Consider the following 12,457-nt stretch of genomic DNA (forward strand, 5'->3'; position numbering starts at 1 on the left):
TGATTAATACAGGGTTTTCCATTCAGTTTTCTCAGATATCCACATGTCCGGTACCACAAATGACTATAGCAGTCCCTTATTTCTCCTCTCTATTCCTTTATGTTGGTTCTATATTCTTTAGAAGGCAAACTTTCTTGCCCTTTCAATTCCCTTCTTTGCTCAACTGTCTCCTTCCATTGCGTTTTTCTTCATTTTACAATCTTTATTTTTCCTGTATCATCTGGCTATTTTCGAAGTAGCTGATGTTCACTTCCCCTTCTCTCCAAACACATCTACTTTATTGGGATTAGAAGAAATCCAATACATGTTATCCTCAACAGGGTGCATACATGTACAACAGGCAAACACAGAATATTGTGCTGTTTCTTGAATCTCCAGACCTGGTCTTTGAAAGACACTCTTATCTAAATGTCTCCCTATCAAAACTTAAAAGGTCAACTATGTGTACATCAAAAAAGGCATATACTTGATCTAGTTAGGTTTATACAAGGTATAGTATAAAACTAACTCAAAAACCAGCACGTCCCAAACAGTGAAGATACAAATTTGAACTAAAGTTGAAATTATTTTTTGGATAGATATGCTAAATTATCTTTTTTCCTATTGTAGTCCAGCTCCGTAATTTAAAAAAAGGTATGTATTTGTAGATAAGTATGGCAGGACAATAAGCAGAAGAACCATTGCTACTTCATACAATTCACCTCCTATTTAACAAATAGTGTTCCAATTCTTCAAATGGCTTCTTGCAGTTCTAGGAGGATGCCCATGTAGTTTTCACTACATGACATAGTGTTATGTTAATACCCATACAAAGCTATTCAATCTGCACAAATGATTTCTGCAGCTGTCAAGCATTTGATAACTGACAGAGGCATAAGAGAAAGCAGTTTAAACAAGCATAGTCTGCCTGCAGCTGACCTGTTATGGCCATATACCTGCAAAAACTCCACCTAAATTGTAATGGGACTCTGAAAAGTGGAGCAGTCCACCAAAGTATAACAACTTGCAGTACCTAAATGTTGAGATAAGAAAAAAAAAATCAGAGAGAAAAAGAAAACCACTTATCTTCTCAAGGGAATCCATCAGGGCTCAGTGACAACACATTATGTTTCTTAATCTGAAACTCAGTATCGCTAAAGGGATAATGTTATAAAACAGGAATACATTAATTCAGGATTGGCTGCTTAAAAAATACACTTTCCCCATGTATTTCATTTAAGCACCCTGACGATAATGGAGGATTGTATTTTCCTTTATTGCTTTTAAGCCTTGTCCATTAACAAGTTTTGACTTCCATTTGAACATCATTTCAATAAATTAAATTCCTCAATAATTCTGTGTTCCTGTTTTAGGAAAAAAAAAGGTGTCTAGACACAGAGGACTAATCCACCTGTTTATAACATAGGCAGTTTTGAACAGAAATGTCTGTTTAACAAGAAATGTGACATTCAACTTTTATCCTAGAGAAATGTTAGCATTCCCTAAAAAGGGTGACTAGTGAAACATGTTTTAAAGAACATCCTACTGAGGATTTTGTATTTCAAGATTTCAGATAATTATTTATGTGCATGTAACAATAATAAAATAAAGGAAAAAATATCGATTGAAAATATAAACTTGAATCGATTTAACATTTATTTTGAACATTTCACTGAGATGTATTTGCTCCTACAAACTACTTTACTCTTCACATAAATTCTGCTTCGAGGAAAGTTTTCATTACTAAGTTCTATCTCATATCTAATTTATTATTATTGATATTGGTGACATGTTTGTAGATGCCTGTTGCAGGAAGGATGCCATTCCACTGAGTGTTGTTCCCACATATCAAGAGACAACCGCTGCCCCAAAGCGCTTACCATCCATTTTGAAGCAAGAATCAATGAGCGTGGTGAAAAAAAGACAAGGGACAAAGTAGCTGGGTTAGAAACAAGTGATCTTCCAACTACATGAGATGATGAAAGCTATATAGAGGTCCCTGTCCCTAGAAATACAATTCTTCTATGTTCATCATATTTGCAGTAATTACAGTGCCTAACCAAAAGTAGTTCTCCCTCACAAAAAAAGGCGACACACAAGGGTTAGAAGTCTGCCACTAGCTATGAACCAACAGAACTGTCCTGCTGTTCAACAATAAAGGCTCATGGGTTTGTATGTCATCATCCCACATTCAGACCCTGATGCTGAAATTACATTAAACGGCTTCACACTACAGGGACACTATAGCATACAGGTATTGACAATGAAAACAGAGGCTAAAGAGATGGTGGTTAATTGATTAACATAAATTAGTTAATAAAAGGTACAGCTGTACACAAAGCGTAGAAAAGGAGTGGAGGTAGCTGAAAGAATAAAGATCTACTGGATAGATAAGACTGGTACCAGGAGTAGAGCACAGGTAGGGGGTGATAAAACAAAACAAAAGATCATGTATGGGGGGCAGTTGTGAAGAGTCTTGGACAGTTGAAAGCTTGAATGCAATGCACCAAAGTAAGAAAAAACAGTGGAAAATATTGAAGAGTGAAGCCAGCAAAAGAAAAAGCAGCCAAGATTCCACTAGCAGCTAACTCGCTTAAATGAGAGTGTTTTTGTATGCAATAACATATATCTGAGAATATTTTTTAAATTTATTCTGCAGCTGCTATTTTTCTCTAGGATGAAATTTAAAAATAAAATGTTTACAAGGACTTGCATTGATTTTAAGGGAGAAAATATAAAGTCTATTCCCCAAATCCTCCTAATCTCCATATACACACATCTATGTTGATTTAACTACCCACATTGCCAAAAACTTCCTACCCTCACTTGAATTGGAGATTATTACCTGGCCAGGCTATGAATTAGCATACCAGGACATGTAACATTGGTTGGGACAACCAAAAACCAGTATCCTTCTCAGACATTAGGCTGCCTTGCACTTTTTTATAATTTGTATCAATACAATGCAGTATTTCGCTCCCTCCCTGCTCCAAAAGGTAGAAATGTTTCAACAACTCAGTTGAATTACCAAATCTAAAAATTACTCAGCTTTTAAAGAGCAATATCATTACAGTATCGGGAAAAGTCTTTTTCTGTTCAGTGGTTATAATTTTTTGTAGATCTTAAAATTCTTAGGAGACAAAAGGAAAAAAAAAAGAGGGGGGGGGAGCACTGGAATGATGTTTTATTCCTGTTTATATAGAAATGGTCTGTGCCACCCAGGGCTGAATGTATACATTCAAGCAAATAATATGATGCAAATAAAAAAGAACCACATGTGAAAACTGGCAGAAATAGTAGTTCATCTCTGCTTTTAAAATATATCAGATGAAGCATACCTGTATACGTTGTGGTAAAGAAAGGCCTGAATCTGCAGGGACAATCTGTATTCGCTGTGCTGTCCCATCCATTAGTGTTTGTGTAACAGCTCCCTGGGAATGGGTAATCTAGAAAAAAAAGAAACAAATGTAATGGATTGACAACGGATATACTACCTCAAGGATGGATACACTACCTTAGTGGACAAAACCTTAATGTTTCACCAACTTCTGATTTCTCTGCACAAGGCACTGGAAAGTCTGACACTCTTACTGTATAAGGAATGCAAATGCTTGTAATCTAATTTAATAGCTTAATTTTGCTAGTTAGAAAATTCAGTTTGTTTCACTATTTTGAACCCATTTTGAAATAACATGTTTCTAAATTTCAAATTGGAAGGTAAGTAAAACAAGTCATTGTTGACAAGTCCATGTAAGTCAATCAGACTGAATATTTATTACTGTTGATGTTCACGATACACATACTAAACACAATACTTTTCATCATAGCTGTGCTACATTTACACCAAAATATTTTTACCTTAATGGCCTACTTAAAGTGACAAAAGAATTTTTGGTGTGGAAACACAGCAATTGGCCTTTTCTGTCCTGTTTCTATTCTTCTGTTAAAGCAGCAAAAACAGAACAACAGAATTCTGTATTGGGGAACTATCAAGACAGTTAGAGAAAATTAATGAAATGCACGAAGTTGGGAAGTAGTGTATCTTAAAAGAAATTTAAATCTCTGTGTGAATGCTCTCATATACAATTTGTGGAAATGCTTTAACAATTATCAGTATTTTAAAAATTCTTCACGTGCTATAGCCAAAGGTATATGGGGGAAGGTATTATTCATTAAATTATTTGGCAATAAAAATTAAGAAGTACAGCTGCTATTTACAGAAGCTTGATCGGAAAGGCCGGACTTTTTGTAGCACAAAGGAAGTTTGTCTTCATAGAGTTTAGACACCTTCAAACTGAAATTTTTGTCTTAAATTCCTGAGTAACCCCCTAAACTTTTTGCAGTTCAAAACCTCTGGAACATCATGCAATTCTGTATTAATAATAATTCTCAGTATTTGCACCATTATAAAAATGCTCCTCTTCAACTGCCACCCCCCCCCAAGAATTAATACAGAGAATATATATCTATATCTGCAGTAAAGGTACTCTTTCATAACAGGTTGAGAGCTTTTTCATTCCTCCTGGATCAGCTTCCTGATTTTGCAACCACACCACCATGTAAATGCTAGCACCAGCAGAAGAAAGGAGGCAAGAACACACAGCTGGAGGTGAGCATAAGAAGGGGAAGGAGCGGTGGGTAAGAGTTCCCCTTATAGCAGAATACAAGCTCCCATCAGCCTAAAAGCCGATTTTGAAATTTTACTTGAAAATGCATTACTTTTGGTACCAGTCTCAGCTCTTGTAACCTACTTGCTCCTATCCCTTCAGCTTGGTAGGTACAACTGGTTGGTTAGTCATTCAGTGATCTGGAATAAGACACTGATGCAGGTTAAAAAGCAGCCCAGCAAACAGACAGACAAACAAAGGCTATTCTTAGCACACGTCAAACCTGCAATCCAGATCTCCACAATGCTCAGAAGCAGAGGCATCAGAGCAAAATGAGAGAGTGGGATTAAACTGCTGGGGGGATTGCTTGAGCTGCCAGCAGCATCAAAAGAAATGCTTGTCAAACTACTTCCCAAGCCATTTTCCAACGCTGCTTTCTAAAAATACCCGATTTTTCATGAGTATGAATACTTTCCACATTCAAACAATTCATCCACTTCTTTGCTTAAGTAAAGGACAAAGAAGAGTTCATTATACAGCAACATTTAGAGTTTGAAAGAGATACTTTCAAGCACTTAAATTCGGCATCAGCCTTTCAAATAACGCGTACACGTGGTGATTTACAGGCAATCAGAGTTTTATGCAAATTTATCTTTGCTTTACAAAATAAGCTACATATTCCAGGACTGTTTTATGCTTGCTCCCTTAACGTGTCATGATCTACATGTTGTGTAAGGTAAACCTGCTCTTCAACCCCATAAAATGTCAGCTTGACAGTTTTACTTCTATATGGAATACAGTTTTTTTATTGCAGTTAAAAAAAATACTGGCAAGAATAACCACAGTATTTGTTAAAAATTACATTTTGTATGTGTATGACAGACTCTGTTTCAACAAATACGTAGCTTTCCTCTGTTACTGTTACCTGGCAGGACTGTGGAAACAAACCACCATATACTTAGTGTACCCAACCACAGATTAAAGAAAGCAGATTGCTGCGGGCTCGACAGACAACTTCCCTACATGAATCAAGGAATGTGATCTTGACGTAGAAATATGAATTATCTCACACTCAGCAAAAGATGATTAGCAGTTGGCAGAATTTGAGAAAAGATAAACATTGTGCAATGTTCCATATAGGCAAGGCTATAAATTTTTTTTTAAATAAGTTTTGCTTTTATGCAAAAAAGCCCTAAATTAACAAAAACACGTTTGTGAACATCATCATTACATCATTTGTGATAAATTTGTGTTCTAAAATGCTTCATGAACAAGAATTAATTTTATAAAGAAATCAAAACCTATGTCACAGAACATGTCTGACCATTATTTCAATGAGAGACAGGAGCACTTTCCATTCTCATCAGAATGGCAACACCTGTCTTTTTCCTTTCATGTTCTACTCATGTAAATTTTTCTTGTAAATTCAATTAATACTATTTCAACATTCAAGAGAATTACAAACGCTAGCAAAAATACTGCTGAAGTTCCATAGACCTTAAATTATGGTTTTCAATGCTTACATCGAATAGGAACACCACCAAACAACTACAGCTAGTAGGTCACAGGTAAGTAGGAATGTAAGATATTACATGAAGGCCCCTCTAAGACAACTTTCCTTGCTGACTCCACCTTTCAGGCAGTGCACTCATGCATGGCATGCACCTTTGACAGTAATTTTGGCTTACGGAGTCCCACCTTACACTGCCCTGGGTGATGCTTTTCAGTCCTTCTAACCATGTGCCAAGTTGGGCTGCACCTTCTACCAGGGAAAGGAACTGACCCCAACTGGGAGGGAGAAGACCTTCCTCCACTATCCCATAATTTTTTGATCCCAGTTTTGTCCACCACACAGTGACACAAAGAGCTTACATGAGCAAGACTAGCATAGCGTGAGAATAAGTGGCTAAGTGAGGACTGGGAAATGCCTAAGCTGCACTGCTGCCTAATAAGATGTGACAGTCTCAGGCACAGTAAAACCTTGCTAAAGGACAAATCTTAATCTACACTGCTGACAGCATGACATCCATGAAAACTGTACGGCTGCAGTTTCACCATGAACAGAAACAGCCAACAGCTCTCCGCAGTGCCACACCTCCACTCCCTACGTCTTCTCCCCTGCCTTTCTCTTTGGCTACCAGCCATCTCCTTTATGCTGGCTCTGGTACTCATTAGAACCTTCTCAGACCCTACTCAATGCACTAACCCAGCAGAAAACCTTCCGCTTGTTTTGGCTGGGTTAGTTTGCTGCTAGTGTGGAAATTAAGTAAGGTAAGAAGCAGAAAAAGGACCTTCCCTCTCCCATGGCACTAAGTCAGCTCAGCGTCTCATGGAATCACATTATGAAATTGAGAAACAACACTCACAGAGTCTAAAAACCATCATCACACCATTCTCTTTTCCAAGTGGAATGTACACTTCAGCTAGCTTTGACTAGCCTGTACTTTCAAAACAAAAGAAAAACAAACAAAAAAACAACCCAGGAAATACAGCTCTATTTAGACCTCCACAAGGAATTACATTACCAAAACAAAACTACACTAGACACACCATTCTCACCTATAAAGGGGACAAGTGAGGGAAAGAAAAACCATACATCACATAAATCACTTCTGTCCTTTGAGACAGCCTTAGCAACACTCAGATGCTACAACAATAAAAGCTATAAGAATGTATACAGAATAGAATTAACCATCCCTCCCCCCCCCCTTCTATTTGAAATCAAGACTGAGAAGAACTAAAGTTACTTGAAAAGTAAGTCTATGTCTAGACAAGAAACCAAGAGTGGATATTTCAAGCTAAAAAATACCATTTATTTAACATAAATAAGATACTGCTTCTATGTAATTTAAAGTGGTGCTAATTTTAAATGGACTATACTATGATAGAACCTTCTAGATAAGTATGTATACTCTTATCCACACTCCCAAACTATCTGTGCATCTCCAGAAGTTCTCTGGCTGCAGTATGCAGATTCTGCACACAGATTACAGAAAATGAAAACCAGAAGTTAGCTGAAAGAAGGGTTCAATCTTCCTTTTGACTCACACCAAACACCAACAAATATTTTACAGTGAAGAGCATGGCAAACCTTTACTCATGAAAACAAAAATGACAACTGAAGCAATTGCTTAATTGGAAAGCAAAAGCTATATATTGGCAACTCTTGATTGTAAATTTTGTAACGGAAACTGAGCAAAGCAATTCTACAACCAGAGGGCTCTCTGAAGACCACTACAGGCCCAAAAAGCAAAGCTGAACAGCTAGTCACTTACTGGAAACATTGCTAGATTTTCCTTAGCTTCATTTGTGTAGGACAAACTTTGGCAAGAAAGACTTGCAACATAACTTTAGAACAGACACAGTTAGTCTAGTCTTCCATGGGAGAGTCTCCGGAAGCTTTGGGTGCACTAAAAATTATTTTCTCTTGTGATTTTGGTTTTTACGTTATCAGTCTGTGCATTTTATTATTCAATGTCTCTTAAATAGGACTCAAAATTTATGTACCTCTCCCATTTGCTGTTCAATAATTTGATGGGCCAGTTCCTCTATGGTTGCCATGATCTTTAATCACCAGAATTTCCTGTCAAAGAAAGGAAAGAAGATGCTTAACATCTATAGCCTCAATAGTAGAAGTATCTTGGGGAAAATATAGTTCATGTAAGTAAAGTATGTTCATAGTTGTCTGAAGGTGACATCCCTGCAGAATTTAAAGTCTGATTACACTATAAAAGTAATAATTTATTTTCTATTTGTAAACTTCTGTATCTTTTTACTCAAATAACTCACATAGAGACTTCCTATTTTTCCCCTTCTGCTTTCCCAAAAAGCAACAATATAATAAACTCCCTGTGAGAACAGAAGTGTATTACTGACCATGACATCAGCAGGGACATAATTAACATCTTAAAAACTGGAACAGAGCCAATTTTGTTAATACAAATCAAGGGGGGAATCTAACTTCTTCTGAACTCATACTGATTTTTTAGTATTAACAGGAGTGTTTGAAGGTCAATTTTTTAATTAATAGGAGGCACTATTTGGAAGGCAGAAAATATACACGTTCAAAAAACAGATGCTGTTTTGCCTTCAATACTGCAGTTACAGCATAAGAAGTCCAAATCTTCATGAGAATTCTGTAGGATTTAACAGACACTACTACATTAATGCTGTATGAAGTATTCAGATGTATGCCTTGTTTGTCTGGGTATCGATTCACAAATATTCATGAGGCAGTACTTAAAAGGAACATACACAAACTATGAAGCACCATAAACACTTAATTTTCCTGACAAAAGCTGTATTAAAAACACTGTTGTATCTACTTTTTCTATGAACCAAGACAGTACTCTTACACTAAAGGATTTGTCTATATACTAAATTTGCTTTGTTTCAACTATACAAGGTACACAGGTTATACACCCTTCTCATTGCAGGCAAAGTTATAAAGATTTTTAATACCAACACACATTTTCCTGTATGAACACAAGAATAAATGCTGTCAGTATAAGGGATTTTTTATACAGTATAAAAGGTTTATTTATTTATTTCACAAACAGGAATGGTGCTGTGTAACCATACAAAAAGTTAGAATGCTAATGAAAGTAGTTACATATGTAGAAAAGCTATATATATAGCTACTTGATTTTCACTGTTTAACTTTGCTAGAACTTCTAGGAACTATCTCCTACCCCAGTGATCTCTAAACTTTCCCAATCAACTATGCAAATAAAAATGTAACTTATTTTGAAGCTCATTCCTCTCCTATAACTGGAAACAGCGATCTCTTTTGACCAGGGCAAGAACTGCAGGCCTTGGAAGTGTGCATAGCAGTATACTAAACCCTGATCGATGTGTGGAAGGGAAGACTATAGAAATATTTGGGCACTGTAGACCATTCTTAATCACCCACCAGCACGCTGCATTGTTAGTTAAACTAAGACAAAAGATGACAGGCATACACATAAAACATATGAGACTGAAGTGTATGTTGAAAAGCATTATCTCCTTAGAAGATCTAATAAATGTCAGCACCCTTGCAGGAGCACTCTATTAACACGCTTCTGCAAGCAGTGAGCTGCAGCGCAGTGAGCTGCACTATTCAAAGACCACATAAATTTTCAAGACAGCCAATGTATTTTATCAGATGTTTTCTTCTTTTAAATAAAATACTAGCAACAAAATATTGCATTGTTTACACACACAGTGCCAGAAATTAGTACTACTACTTTAAAAAAAAAGTTTAACATCTTAAAAGCAAGTTAGAGAACTATTTAGTAAGACAGACACACTTTTGGGTAGGACAGATATACTTTTTGCAGAGTTATTTCAGAGGAAGACCTTACTGCTTCATGACAATTTGACATACCAGAAATATTGGCATATGATGATAATTTGCATAAAATTAAGAGTAAACTAAGTAAAATGCTGAAATTCTAGTCTGGTCTCAGAGTTGATCCCGCTTTGAGTGGGGTTTTAGACTACAGACCTCCTGATGTCCCTTCCCACCTCGAATATTGTACAACTCAAAAATGCACTATTCTCTTAGCTACAGGAACAGTAAGAGTTGCTTGCAATTACAAAAAATCCCCAATATTTTAAAAGCAGTTTGATTTGCAAAATCTTTTGACTGCCTCCATATAGGTCTACTGTGCAGATATTTTCAAGGACACAATAAATGATCATCTAATTTTAAAATTTTACTTCACTGAGTGTCTAGTTTAAAGAGCTATGCACAAGAAAGCTTATTTTGAGCAGTTTAAACCAATTTTATGGAGAATACATGTTCCTCTATGTCAGCCTTTTGAGACAGCAGTAACATCTTCCATTCTGCAACCACTGTCTCTAGCATTTTCTACATTATTTTCCCAAAAGAAACTAGACTACATCAGTATCATTTTCCCATCAGAAAAGCCAGGTCTATAATCCTTTCAATAACAAAGTATGATTATGACCTTCTTGATTTTAGTCATATTTACCAACAGAGCCTATGGCTACTTTATTTTATGCTTTTCTAAAACTCCTAGTGTTTTGGCCTGCAGAATTATCATGTTCCAACAAGAATATTGAATACTAATTATTATTGCTATAGCTGTGTTGCACCAACTCAGCAGCACATGGAAATGAACAATACAGTAGAGTGAAAAGTTTAATTTATTGTTCATCTAGTAAAAGCTTGCAGTCAAATACTGAATCAAATACTGAATACAAACACAGGAGGCAAAACCTAGAAAATAACTTTTACAGAAATTGACTCAGACATGAAGAATAAAAAAAATCCTTACCTATCATATCTGTGGCACTGCAAAATTATAATTAAAGATTCTCTTTAATGTTCTATCATACAATTACTTTAAATTAACATATCAGCACATTAATGTTTTTGCCACAAACTCAGTAAATGAAAGATGGAGAGATCTGATTTCTCCAAGTCTCCAGGAGTACTCTGTCCACAGTCTTAACAAGGAAGAAAGCTCTTTTCTTTTTAATGTTGCAGACTCGTTACTACCTTATTCAAAACAATTCTGTCACCAAAAGGGCTAGCCCTAATCTATCTCTTGGCCCTAGTTTCCAATCTCTCTCCCTGTTGCCAGCACTAGTACATCTGTGACCCACAGCCAGCAGCAAAATTTTATTTTTGTCCATGTTAGTTCCCAGCCCAAGGAATGACTTGCACTTGCTATATTACCATGCAAATGCTACTGCTGTACCAGTGGTGGAGGGGAACTGTAGATCACACCTTTCCACAGCAGCAGCAATTTACATCATCTTAAGCCATCTGAAGTCTCCCATACTTTCCCACAGCGCTATAAATTGTTGTGAGATGAGCCTTGAAGCTTAGGCACACTTATTTTTGGATCTTATAGGTGAACCTGGTGAAGAAACAAGAAACAGAGGATAAAAAAAGCAGCACACAGCCACAGGACAAAACAGGCAACACTTAGGATGGTGAAGTGGCCTAGCAGAGACTTCTGGTCCATAAGCCAAAGTATTGTACAATTAGGAGATTGACAGGGATCTATCTTCTTGCCTCACCCCCCATTTCTAGGAAGGGTATTATTTTCTAATTGTGAGAACCTTAATAGTCAAAGCTACTTTTAAAAACAATGTAAGGAAAGCAGTGCAGTTATAAAAGTTTCACACACATGAGGTTATTTATAGCTAAACCTTGTATTCTCTAGTAGAAATACTCTTCAGCACAGACTTTTCAACCTCTTAGTAGTCAGCCCTCCAATTAACAGATATTGACCTTTTCAAGTCCCAACACAGAACTAAATGGTGTCTCATCTTTGAGATGGTGGACTTTGTGTTCTTTGCCACACTGCCAAATCCTCACCAAGAGCGTGGGGAGAAATTGTACTGGTTATTGCAGAATTCTGCATTGGTGCTAACAACTGTCTGTAACAAGATCTCTCTCTTGTGAGCAAGACGAATAGCTATGAGAGAGAGCAGGTATTTTTACATTATTAATTCAGTGTTATCAAACCGTGCTAATAAAATACTGAAAATACTCAGCGCTCTCAAATCCAGAATTGGCCATAGGCATCCTTTATTCTTGCTGCTAGAGGCAATGTAAGTATGCTGTTTTACTCTTAAGAGCAGCACAAGAGGTTCTCTAAAAGAGATTCTCTGTCTTGATGATGTATTATTTTGGCATAAGTTAGAGATGAGAAAAAAGTAGGAAGGAATTTGGAACAGAATAGAGTGCTACTCAATCACAACCTCCAAGATGTACTCAGTTGTGGCAATACAGTCTAAATACCCCCAAAATAAACAAAATTAAAGAAAACCCAAAGGGCAGTGGTAAGCAAATCCTTTGACAAAATGTTTAGAATCAAACTACTTTAAAGGTGATGATTGTTAAATAAAAA

The 12,457-nt window shown here is 36.5% G+C and overlaps 1 protein-coding gene across 9 annotated transcripts in view; it reads right to left on the reverse strand.

Annotated features, from left to right (window-relative positions):
• The window catches only part of NR2C1 (nuclear receptor subfamily 2 group C member 1), a 55,238-nt gene that overhangs the window by 29,275 nt on the left and 13,506 nt on the right, over nt 1–12,457 (reverse strand). For 2 of the 9 annotated variants that reach the window (XM_075497277.1, XM_075497230.1), the window contains exons 2-4: nt 11,275–11,458; nt 8,094–8,169; nt 3,318–3,425 (exon numbers count right to left, since the gene is read on the reverse strand). In XM_075497277.1, the coding sequence (XP_075353392.1) occupies nt 3,318–3,425; nt 8,094–8,147 (162 nt within the window). In that variant the 5' untranslated portion in view covers nt 8,148–8,169; nt 11,275–11,458. The remainder of the gene's footprint in view (nt 1–3,317; nt 3,426–8,093; nt 8,170–11,274; nt 11,459–12,457) is intronic. The other 7 variants (XM_075497286.1, XM_075497262.1, XM_075497258.1 and 4 more) reach the window with 5 other exon arrangements.

Source organism: Mycteria americana, chromosome 1, assembly GCF_035582795.1.
Source record: "Mycteria americana isolate JAX WOST 10 ecotype Jacksonville Zoo and Gardens chromosome 1, USCA_MyAme_1.0, whole genome shotgun sequence".
In the NCBI taxonomy this organism is placed as follows: domain Eukaryota; kingdom Metazoa; phylum Chordata; class Aves; order Ciconiiformes; family Ciconiidae; genus Mycteria; species Mycteria americana.